Consider the following 12,656-nt stretch of genomic DNA (forward strand, 5'->3'; position numbering starts at 1 on the left):
TAGGAAATAGCTGAAATTATAGAAAGGTACAGATGAAAAGAACCATAAAAAAATATGTTTCAAATTAAGGCAGAAATTCATCAATTTTTGCAAGTACTTTAATACATATACATATATATTTGCAATTTTATTCCTAGCCTAGAGCCGAATCATAAAGAACAAAGTGTATAAGAACTTGTAACTGATATGTTTGGGTCTATATTTCCACAAAAATATTTTTTCACATTCGAAACTGTGTCTAATCAAAACACGCAACAACGATATAATAACAGTTAAAGAAATAACGATAAAGATGTAAAGAATTTTCTTAATTTCATGGTACCTCTTGAAATAACTTGTGACAAGAGGTAATCTATTATCATCTCATTTTGTGGAAGTATTCAACTAAATTTAGAGTGAAGTCAGCTTTAATTTCAAAATTTACAATTTATTTAATGGTAATAGTATGATAAGGTAAGGTGAATCACTTAAGTTATTAATCGGTAAGAAATGTAAATTGAAATATTATTTTTTAATAATACAATTTTGAATTGTATATGCAACGAAAATTACTGTTTTATGGTTTATTACTTTTTTTTTATTTAATTTATATTTTTTATAATATGTATATATATATAAACATTTTTCTAACATGTATGTAAATATTTATTCTGTTTTATATTAATTTATAGCTAACAATTATTTTATAAATTTATTGAATAATTTTCTATGTTTTTATTCTACCAAAGTTTTTTGTATTCTAAAATTTTTACTACTATTTTTTTATTTTCTTATTTAATATGTTTATTTACAATGATATTTTTTATAAAACGTGTTTTTTTGGTAAGTAAAACTATTATGTATTTATTTGTAGTTTTATTATGTTTTTATTTTAAGTTGGTATAACTTAAATACTTTGTACTTAAAAATAAAATACCTACATTATGTATGTTAAATACCAATTCAACTCTTATATTAAAATTTTTTGGTTTATTTTAAAATATACATATTTATAAAAATAAGGTAAAAAAGAAGTTTCGATAAAAACAAGGTACTAGCACAATATAAAATATTTTTAATTTTAAAATATTTTTTAAATTTAAATATTATAACAATGTACTTTATATCATCAAATGTGTTGTATAAAAATTTTTTAGATATAGACTTTTTTAATAAATTATTAATAGCTTAAAGTTTAAAGACTTTAATGTCTGGTAGATAAAGGTCTTTAAATGATTGAAGGTCTAGAATGAATTTTTTAAACTGTTAAAGTTTAAACAGTCATACCTGCTTTGCTAGAAAATATTTCTTTATCGCGCACTTTTTAGAAAAGAAACTGTGTATAATGGAAATAACATTTTTTAAATTTAATGCAGTTGCACTTTTGACGATATCTAATAAATAATTATAATTTCAAAGGTTACATTCATATATAAAATGTAATAAATTTTATATTAATTTTAAAAAAATTTGTAATTACTTTAGAACTTACTTATTTGATTACAACAAATTGTTAATTTTTATATTTTTAAAATATCATAAAGGTAATTTTTAAATGTAATTATATATATAATGTATGTAAATATGTAAATTGTGTATTAATATTTTATCTACGCATGTTATTATGTATTATCATTATGTATTATGTATATAAATGCAATATTTTATTTTATAATCATTTCTAGTTAAATCTAAAATTTTTAATAATGAGTATTTTTTATTTCCCATTTTAACTGCTTATCGTACTAATTGAATCTAAATTAATTGATATATCACCTAATGAATCACCCCAATTCACTGTTAAATTATTTATTTGTTCGTTCATGCTATCCTCGATAATATTCGATATTTTGGGATTTTGCAATTTTGAATTTGGTGTACATAATAATGGTATCGTATCAGTTCCTTGAACATGTTGTTGTGATTCCTCATTTGTATCATTAACAGGAAATTTTTCTTTTTGATTTTGATCTTGAATAATTGGACAAATATATGGTGATCTTATCAAAAGATACCAATTCTAAAAATAAATTAAATAAAAAAAAAAATTATAATTATATTTTACTGCATATATATATATAGTATGATAGTGTAAAATATTATATTATTTTATACATACCATAATATTACATGATATTATAAAAATAATTGGCATAATATACGTTTGACGATTTTCCATTGCAATTGTACCAAAAAACCAGCATAATGCGAATGCTGGTTGAAAAAATAACCAGAATTTAATTGATCTTTTAAAATCTGTAAAATCTTGGGTGTCAGCTGAACTTTGTAATGATAAATCAACAATTGATAAAACACCTAAATCAAATTTTGAATCATAGAAGTCATTTTTTTTGCAAGGTTCAGTTGCCTAATTAAAAAAAAAAAGAAGTTAAATAAATTATATTTGTAATAAATTGAAAACAAAATTATTTATGCATATTGTATTAGTAATAATTAAATAAGTATTAGTAATAATTGAATTTACTCTGAATAAGTATTAATAATAATTAAATTTACCCTTTCTTCTATTTCACAACATTTATCTGTTTCAATAACAGTTGCAGCATTATTTATTTCATGACATTTTGCAGCATTCTAAAAATATTTTTAATATTAATAATTTGTAGAATCTTAAATGTATACGCTTAATGTTTATATGTAAGATTGCATTAATTTTAATTTACCTCAAGAATATTTTCAATACTTTCAGCTATTACTTCACGTTGTTTTGTTGCGATTTCTCTTAAACATAGGGTTCCAAGTACAGTTGATGTTAATATAATACCTGATATTGGTATCATAAAGTTGACAATCATTCCACGATGTACTGACATCCAACAGAATTCAACAGTCTCATAACTTGAACTTGATATTGCACAAGAAAACTGTATATAAAATATGATAAATATAATTTTTTTTTATTATATTGTAAGCATATATGTAGGTATTTTTGTTAAAATATTATTTTTGTATAATATGCAAGTTGTATTTAATTAAAATTAGAATAAAACTCCTGTTTTTAGGATTAAGAATTTGATGTAGAACAAGAAAGTTTCTTAAATTTTTCCTAAAACTTTTTGTTTAATTTAGAATATTTAAAATATAAAATTTTTTAAAGAAGTTTACCAAGGAAGTTCATTTAAAAGTAAAAAAAAATCTACATACGCCTAAAAGTTATTCTATGTGTAAAAATCCTAATGCTTATTTTTGTAACAGAAAGAAAATTTTAACATTAATAAATGTAGAACATAAAATTATTTTTATTGTTTTATCACTTTAAAAAACCTATGACCGTATGGTAACTTCTTTTTATTATAAGGATACTAAAAATAAAATATTTTTATAATGAATTGAAATTTTTAATATATTTTTCCATAAAAATAGAAAAATACAATGATATATGCATTTAAAATAAAATTATATTTTTTTTTTTTTTTTTTTTCTTTTATTTTCCACAATTATTTGTTTCAATTTACCTTTACTGAACTAAAAATAATTAACTTAAAGAATTTTTTAAATCTATATTTTACTTATATTATACATATCCATATTATACTTATAATATCAAACTAGACTATTTAACAAATTATCTACCTCAAAATGCTCAAAATTTAAAAGCCATTTTTTTACATTTTTAACAAAATGGTTTAAATTCCTAATAGCACGTATATGTTCAGGAAGTTTATTAAACAAGCGAACAGAAGTTATGTCAAAAAAGTTTCGATAATTTGTAGTTCTAAAAACTGGAACATTAACTAGAAATCTCTGATTAATACGTAAACCATAACGATTTGAAGCTCTACTGTTTAAATAACCCCCTCTTAAGTAAAAAACCTTTAAAACCCTGTAATAGTAAAGTTGTCTAACTGGAAGAATTTTTAGATTTTTAAATAAATCCATACTGTGAAATAAACGATGCCTGTTGCAAATTTTTCTAATAACATATTTTTGCAAAATCAATAGTGGATATATTTTATTTTTATAAGTACCACCCCAACAACTTATTCCATATTGTAACTTAGAATGAAAAATGCCATAATAAAGCATCAGTAGAATTTTTTGCGAACACATTTTACTCAAACGATAAAAATTACGCAAAGTAGACCGCAAATAAGATTTTAGAGCGTTTGTGTGCACAGACCAATTCAACATACTATCAATAAATACACCTAAATATTTGAATTGATTGACTACTTCTACTGAGAAACACTCGGAGTTACAATAGGCAGAATGTGTATTTCCATCATTATGATCAGTACAGCTATTCATAAAAACATTTTTGCAACTAGATGAATGAAAAACAAGATTGATATCAACAAGTTCCTTCTGTGTAAGATTAAAAAACATCAATTTAGTTTTATCACTTACAATAAGCCTATGTCGAAAGAACCAATATCTTAATAAACTAAGATCCTTGTTGATTGCACAAGTTAAATTAAGTGGACTATTGACAGAATAAGAAATAGCAAGATCGTCAGCAAAAGCTGTTAAATTACCCTCAAATTCCAAATCAAACAGTGAATTTATATATATAAGAAATAGTATAGGCCCCATAACTGATCCTTGTGGAACTCCCAACCTAATATACTGAATACTACTTAGTTTGCTACCAATTTTGACTCTTTGTGTTCTACATTCCAAGTAAGACTTAAACCAATCAAACATAAAACCACGAAAACCTAGCGCAAATAATTTATTTAAAAGAATTTCATGATTCACCATGTCAAAAGCCTTAGTAACATCAACAAACAGACCCGCACAATTTCGCTTGTTATCTAGGCCTTCATTTATAAACGAGCAAAAATTTAATAACGCATCTTCAGTTGATACACCTTTTTTAAAGCCAAACTGTTTCGAACTAAAAAAGTTCAATTCATTTAAGTATTTTAAAGTTCTAACTTTTATGGCTTTTTCAAAAATTTTAGAAATTGTAGGAAGTAAGGAAATAGGCCTGTAATTATTTGTGACAGATTTATCGCCTTTTTTAAAGAGTGGAATTACAACCGCAGATTTTAACTGGTCAGGAAAAACGCCCGAAAGAACACTAAAATTGAAAATATAAGCTAGAACATCTATAATATTAAAAGCAATTTCCTTTAACAATTTATTGGAAATATTATCAATCCCTACAGAGTTTGAATTACTTAGAGACCGGATAATTTGGAGAAGCTCAAGAGCCGAAAAGCTATCAAAAACGAAGCTGTTACGCATACTATTTACTTCCATTGTACTGTAATCATTATTAGAACCCAGACCAGAAGACAATTTTACAGCAACTGAAGAAAAATGATTATTGAACTCATTAGCAATTAGAAACTCATCTGTTAACAATAGTCCATTATTCATCAATTCCAATTTCTTATTATTACTCGAGTTCTTGTTGAGCAAGTTATTAACTAGCCTCCACTCGTTCTTTATGTCACCATTACATCTGATAAATTCATTATGATAAAATCTATCTCGGCATTCCGCAATATCTTTCTTAATTACCTTACACAGCTTATTATAGCGCTTTTTCAATTTCACATTAGAATGGTGCTTATATAACTTAACTCTTAATTTGTTTTTCAATTTTACTTTTCTCAACAAGACATCATTCATCCAAGGTTTTAACTTTTTATTTTTCACACTTGGTCTAACGCTAAATGTACATTGGGAAATATAGCTGCTTAAAATTTCAATGAATTTATTGTATGCCGAACTAGCATTTGATTCATTGTAAACAGCATCCCAAAATTCAAACAGAAGCATGTTATTTAGTCTATTATAATCTATTTTTGTAATGGAAGCAGTAATAGGAGTGTTATTTGCTTTATCAACCTTTAAAGACTTAACAAGTAGTCCAGTCATGCAGTGATCTGTAATTTCAAAATTAAACACACCCTTTTCACACGACTCCAAAGGAATAACACCAAAACGAGCATGAATATGATCTAAACAAGACCCAGAACTAATTCTAGTAGGTTCATTAACAAAAGAAAACAGTCCGTTATCGGCTAAAATTGAAAGATAATAATCAACATTTTCTGTATTGCTTAAAGAGTCTAAATTGAAGTCACCAACAATTATCAAATTAGAAGAATTTATATTTAAAAGCAAATTATTGAATTCATTAAGAAATACATTAACTGAAGAACTGTGTAGCCTGTATACACACATAAAAGAAAGAGAGATATCATTAATTTTACAATCAATTTTTAAAATATCAGCAGATTCAAGACTATAATTTGTAATATTTGAATACGAATAAGTATTTTTTACGAATACACCCACCCCACCATTGATATTTTTGATCATTGATTGAATATTTGAATGATTGAACATTACGCTTTTATAAGCTCATAAATATTTAATAAAAATAAAAAAATTATTCATTGAATCTTACATAATATTTTTGTATTCCTCTTACGAAACCAATATTAAAATTATTGTATGCGTATTTATATTTTTCGCATTCATTTACATTTTAAACATAAAATGATGTGCATAATTTAATAGAAATATTTTATGAATCATGAATATAATTATAAAAATATTTTAATAAGTTCATTCACATATCCTGTTAAATTTTGCAATATTTTAAATTTTTTTCCTTACTTTCATAATATTGAAATTTGAATTATGAAAAATTTAATAAATATTTAAATTTTAATAGATGTATCCACATTTTATTAAAAAAGGATTATTTAAGAATATATTTTACAAATCTGTAGATTGAAATTTAAAAGTAACGACCTATATTTTATTAAAATTATTAAATAAGACTAATTTATTTTCTACTTAAAACTAAGTTAAAAAATTACAACTTTTTTCTATAATATGAGGCTCAAAAATTCTCATGTTTAATTGGAAAATAGTATTTTTTTTTTTGAGTTGCTACAGTTTTATAGTAGAAATGGATTAATACAAATATTTGTAGTTTAATTAAAAAATTCATAATATTTTTATTATATGTTATAATTTTAAAACTTACCAATACGTATATAGCTGGTGCACCATATGCCATAAAATAATTATATTTTAAATTAATACCACAATCATTAACTATATAATCATATATAATATATATATATATTAGACCCCATATTGTTGTACTTAAATGAAAATAATGTAATAAAATTGCAATAACACCACAACGAAATTCACTACGTGTTGCTTGTACACCTAATACAAATATTAAATTTGCAATTAATAGCGTAAATACAAAATTGAAAAATATTGAAAATAATGCATTCTGACGTCTCAAACGTCTATTACGTAATATCATTAATATTAAACATAAGATTTGTGCAGCTAATGCCAATACTGATCCACCAATAACAATTGAACTACCAATACCATTACGAATTGATTTTTGTGATCCATAATATATATACATAATATTATCGATAAGATCATGTCCTTTAAAATCATTATCACGAATACTATAATCCACTATATTATTATTATTATAATTATTATTATTATTGTTGCTGTTTGATGATAACGATGATGATGATGACGATGATATTGGTATTTCATCAATAATATTTTCACCTCCTGATGGTGATATATTTTCAAAACTTGATGATGTTGATCTATGTGGAATATGATTTCTGAAAATATAATAAGTAATAAATTTAAAATGTTTTAGAAATATATAAGATTTAAAGGAAAAACTGCTTATACGTTGAAATAATCTGTTACGAATCAAGTAAATTTATTCAAAGTTTGCATTTAATTTTAAATTGAAATTTTAATTTTCGAAAAATTTTCAAATAATAAACAATTTACTACATGAATATTATATGATAAAAAATAATATTATTTAAAATAAGAAATTTGATAAAATTGTTTTCTTAAAATTAAAATTTACTTTGAAAATTTCTTAGAAGAATATAATTAAAATCGTCATAAAGTCAAGGATAATAATATTTTGTTACATGATAAAACCTTGTAAGTGATTTAACCTTCATTTTCTCTAATATATGTATATATGTATATTTTATAAATTCTAATTAATTGGATTTTTATGATATTTGATTTTTTGATATATTAAGATATAATCATCATATTGCAGAAATATTGTAAAATAATATGTACATACATATACTGTAATTTTATCTTCGTTAAAAAAAAATATATATAATATATATACACAAATATGTATACCTATAAATATGTTATTATCTATGATAATATGTTGAATTCCTGTACATAAAGAATGAAATAACCCTAGTATGTATTTAACATTTGTATATAAAACAACCCTAGTATGTATTTAAAATTCTGTGATAATATGAATTACTACTATTTGAGTATATTTGAGTATCAATTGCTGAATACAATATTTATTTAAGTAAAAAACATACAATATAAATATATTAATACAATGTTAGTAAAATTTTAATATCACAGTAAATTAAATTTATAGAAATATGAAAATGATTATTTGAATTTAATTTTAATATATTTATGACATCTAATTTAAATTAATGGGGCTATCATCAAAATATGCAAGTTTCAGAATTACAACAACTTGAATTATTTAATAAATTGAATTTTCAATATAGCGAATTTAAGTCTATACGTTTATTACAATGTATATTTTTTAAGACAATTTTTTTCATTTGTTTATAACTAAAAAATTCAGGTTATTAAGTGGTATTTGTTGAATTGTATAATAATAAAGTTATACAACAATATGGACATTAGGGATTCAGTACAATAGATTGTAAATTTGTACAACCGGGATAAGAATGCATTGCGATCGCGTATAAGCATTTATCTATTGTGCTTCCTTCTGAAAGCGGGACATCATACTCTCCCAAGAGGTGGACTGATGCCTTCTCATATTCTCCTCATCATTCAAGTACACTAGGAATATTATTTTAATTCAAGAATATCTAAAATGACATTATAAAAGGTGAAGCATTATATATAAAAGAAATATATTTATATTATATATTTTAGTTAAATACGAAATATTTAATTTAATATTTTATTGCTATTTATAATAAATTTACGAAATTTAATTTTTCTTATGTAAAAAAGTTCTTTTATAAGCCTCACAAAGAGTTTCTTTATAAGCTTCATAAAAAAATTGTTGTTATATAGCACGTTTACCGAGTATAAGTGCCTATATTTCACCTTTAAGTACTATAAAAATTAAATTCATTTTTGTGGCTGTCGCTACAATATTTTATTACGAAATAAAAGCATAAAAGCATTTTATAAAATTTTGTGAGAAAAAAAAATTTTTTGTTTTTATATACAAAAGGGTTTCAATTAAATTAAATTTTCACTTGAATTATAAAAAATAATTTTTTTTTTTTTTGTTTGAAAGTGGTTAATTTATGACACTTTTGTGAATTTAATAATTCTAAGAAAATGTAATTTTTTTTTTTTTTGTGTTTTAAATATAATTTTCTTGGCAAACTATCAAAAAGGTAAAAATATAACTTTTTAGTTCAAAATTTATTTCCACAAATCCGATTAAAGGAATTTGTAAAAAAAAAAAAAGTGAAGAATTAAAAAAAAAAGGTGGTATATGTGTCACATTAAAAATAAATGAATTGTCATATATGTACATATATATATATATATGCCTAACGTAACAATATAATACAAGAAGGATATGTAACCATTATGTTTCCAAGATATTTGCAAAATGATATGACATTTAAAGTAAAATAATAATAGAGAATTTTTGTATCAATGTGTTAGAGAAAGATATTTATTGATACCGTTAATGGAAACTTTATTGAATTTTTAATTGAATTCAGCCCAGATTTTTATATGATTTGAAGTATACTGCAACATGTATTCTGAAAGACATCTGAAATGCAATATATAGAACTTCGATTAATATAGAATTTAGTTTTGTTTGTTTGATTGACGATTTCAATATAAGAAGTATGAATGTATGAATGTGTGCACATAAATGCTACTGTAATTAAATTAATGATGTCTATAAATTTTTTTAAAAATTACTAAATTACTATTAAATTAATTCAAGGTATATGTTTTTTTTTATTATTAGATGAATTACTTCATCACTTATTTAAAAGCATCACCTATCATGCAAACTAACATTGCACGAAAGAGCAAGACAATAATTATTTAGACGCAGTCAGAGCGTCAAGCAATATTAAATTTCCATCATTTATGATAAGGATGAAAAAAAAAAATTGTTGCAAAGTTAATATGGATCAGAATTTATTAGTATCGGAATAATTTAAAATAAAATTTAATGGTAATTGAACATTTCTGCCTTTAGAATGTTATGTTGATAAAACCATTAAAAGAAAATCCTCCAGGAGCTTAAAGTTTAGATTAAGTTTTTAAAAAATTTGTAATATTCTACTTTAAAATTTCTTTTAATGGTAAATTAAAAATATAGAGTATGTATTAGCTAAATTTTTCCAGAATATAAATTTGTTTATAGAAAATTTGGAATTGGCATTTTTGAACTAAGTATCAAATCGAATTTAAGCAGTTTTTTTTTGCCATCGATTTAATTTTAGGAATATTAATAATATAAAGAGTGACAATGGAATCTAAAATTTTAATTTCAACATGACAAGAGTTCGAAATTGCAGTCATATACAGTTGACTTATAAGTTGAATTGTGTATTAGTAGAATATCAATGTAATTTTGAAGTCAGTGGTTAGTAAAATATTGTTATGGTATCTTAGTATGAAATGGTAATTCTTAATTTTTATTTAAATGCAAATATTTTTTGAACATTTTATAACATTTTATAACACTAACCATATATTATAATACTATATATTTTCGTGTGTATATCAGTTAATTAAAAAATTCATTCTCGCCTTTTTTTTAAAGAACCAATCTTTTAACTTATTTTTAACTTTTAACACATTATTTTGTATAACATTTTATACTTTTTTTTTCTCATAAAATTAATATGCTTCACTTTTCGAAAGATTTAAATGTAATTTGACCTTTTAACACAATATTATTATGTGTTATACATATACATATACGAAATGTATATATGGAAGAGTGTCAATTCTTGACATTAATTGGCTTCCTTTCGTATATTATATTTTCTAAATTGTTTAGAGTATAACATGAATTCTTCACTTTTAATTGGTTTCCTTTCGTTTTTCACAAGAAAATTCATGTATAATAATAATAATAATAATAATAATTTTTTTGGTATACCCGATGATAAGAAAATGAACATGAACATATTATGTACATACATATGTGAAATGATAAGAATAATTAAATAAATGTGATAGTCCCTAATATAAATATAGAATATAATATGTAGTATAAAAATGAAATTCTATTCCTATTAAACGGGAAGAGAAAGAACAAGAGGAAAAAGCAAAAATAATAAATGAATCCTATTTCTTTTGTACCTTTTTATTCACTTAGTTTCATTTTTTCTATACATATATACAAATATAATATGTACCTGTGCAATATATGTATACGTACATATATATGCATACTTATTAATGTAAGCATTTAATATGTACGTAATACGCAAGAGGTTCATTTTTATGATACTTTAGTGGGCCGATAAAATTCTATTTTTCCTCTTTATATCCTTTTTTTTTCATTTTTAATTTTTCTGTTTTTTTTTTTTTCTCGTTTTTCTTCGGTACTTATGCTCTTTGAGAATTTTAATTGGAACTCACAATTCCATTAATGCCAAAACCAGATTTTCTGGGCACATTGTATAATATTAAAGTGGATACTCCAACTCATAAATCCACTTCAACATTTTTATAATAAATATATAAATATAAAAATATGTCTGTATGTATAAAGTACAGGTATGTGTGGCAAAATCTCTTACATATGTGTACATTATTATGCTTATAATTCTATATATACATACATATATAAAAATGATAATATCTTATATTTGTGTACATACGAGTATAAATGCTAGAAATATACATAATAATAATAATATAAAAATATAATATATAGTATTTCGAGGTAACAAGGCCTACCAAAGAAAAGCTGTTTAACAAAAAATGGTAGTACTGCAGATGTGAATAATGAACTTTATATGTTTTAATATTTATATAGGAATTATTCGTTGGATGACCTGACTAATGACCTGACCAATGGTGCAGTGCACTGGTCTTTTAACTGAATTTAACTGAAACAGTGCAATTATTGCACTGGTCCTTTAAGTGAAAGGAGTCGAATTAAAAGCCCAGTCTGGTCACTAATGTGTATTGTATATAAAAATAAAAAAAAAAATTAATATTAACTAATGACCTTATTTCAATAATAAAATTTCATGTACCAAGTTTTGATCATTTGAAATTCTTATTGTTGAGTTAGAAATTCTTATTGTTTTTGATTAACAATTAATTATATGGACTCATTATATATCATATAAAATACCATATAATGTAGCGTTTGTATATCCGTCAGCACATTCGCTCTTTAATCGATCTCTTCAAGTGATAAATCGAAAATTCTATGAAAACTATTTACAAATTTGGCAATTCGTGTAGTTGCAACACTGTGTTCCTCAATTTGAAATCCAAATTTTAAATTCAAAATTTTACTATGTACTCTTTTTTAAATATTGACAAAAATTAAAAAAACAAATTCATAAAACAATTTTGGTGCAATTTTGAATACAAATTTTTTTTTATAAAATAGGTTTAATTAACAAATAGGACTCATTACACTAAAG

At 23.2% G+C, this 12,656-nt stretch overlaps 1 protein-coding gene across 2 annotated transcripts in view; it reads right to left on the reverse strand.

Moving 5' to 3' along the window:
* Positions 1–937: 937 nt before the first annotated feature.
* LOC129615585 (uncharacterized) overlaps positions 938–12,656 on the reverse strand; it is a 47,240-nt gene continuing 35,521 nt past the window's right edge. For both annotated transcript variants that reach the window (XM_055530850.1, XM_055530851.1), the window contains exons 4-8: positions 6,953–7,574; positions 2,664–2,864; positions 2,497–2,574; positions 2,099–2,347; positions 938–1,999 (exon numbers count right to left, since the gene is read on the reverse strand). In XM_055530850.1, the coding sequence (XP_055386825.1) occupies positions 1,709–1,999; positions 2,099–2,347; positions 2,497–2,574; positions 2,664–2,864; positions 6,953–7,574 (1,441 nt within the window). In that variant the 3' untranslated portion in view covers positions 938–1,708. The remainder of the gene's footprint in view (positions 2,000–2,098; positions 2,348–2,496; positions 2,575–2,663; positions 2,865–6,952; positions 7,575–12,656) is intronic.

Source organism: Condylostylus longicornis, unplaced genomic scaffold (assembly GCF_029603195.1).
Source record: "Condylostylus longicornis isolate FDR11 unplaced genomic scaffold, ASM2960319v2 ptg000137l, whole genome shotgun sequence".
Taxonomy (NCBI): domain Eukaryota; kingdom Metazoa; phylum Arthropoda; class Insecta; order Diptera; family Dolichopodidae; genus Condylostylus; species Condylostylus longicornis.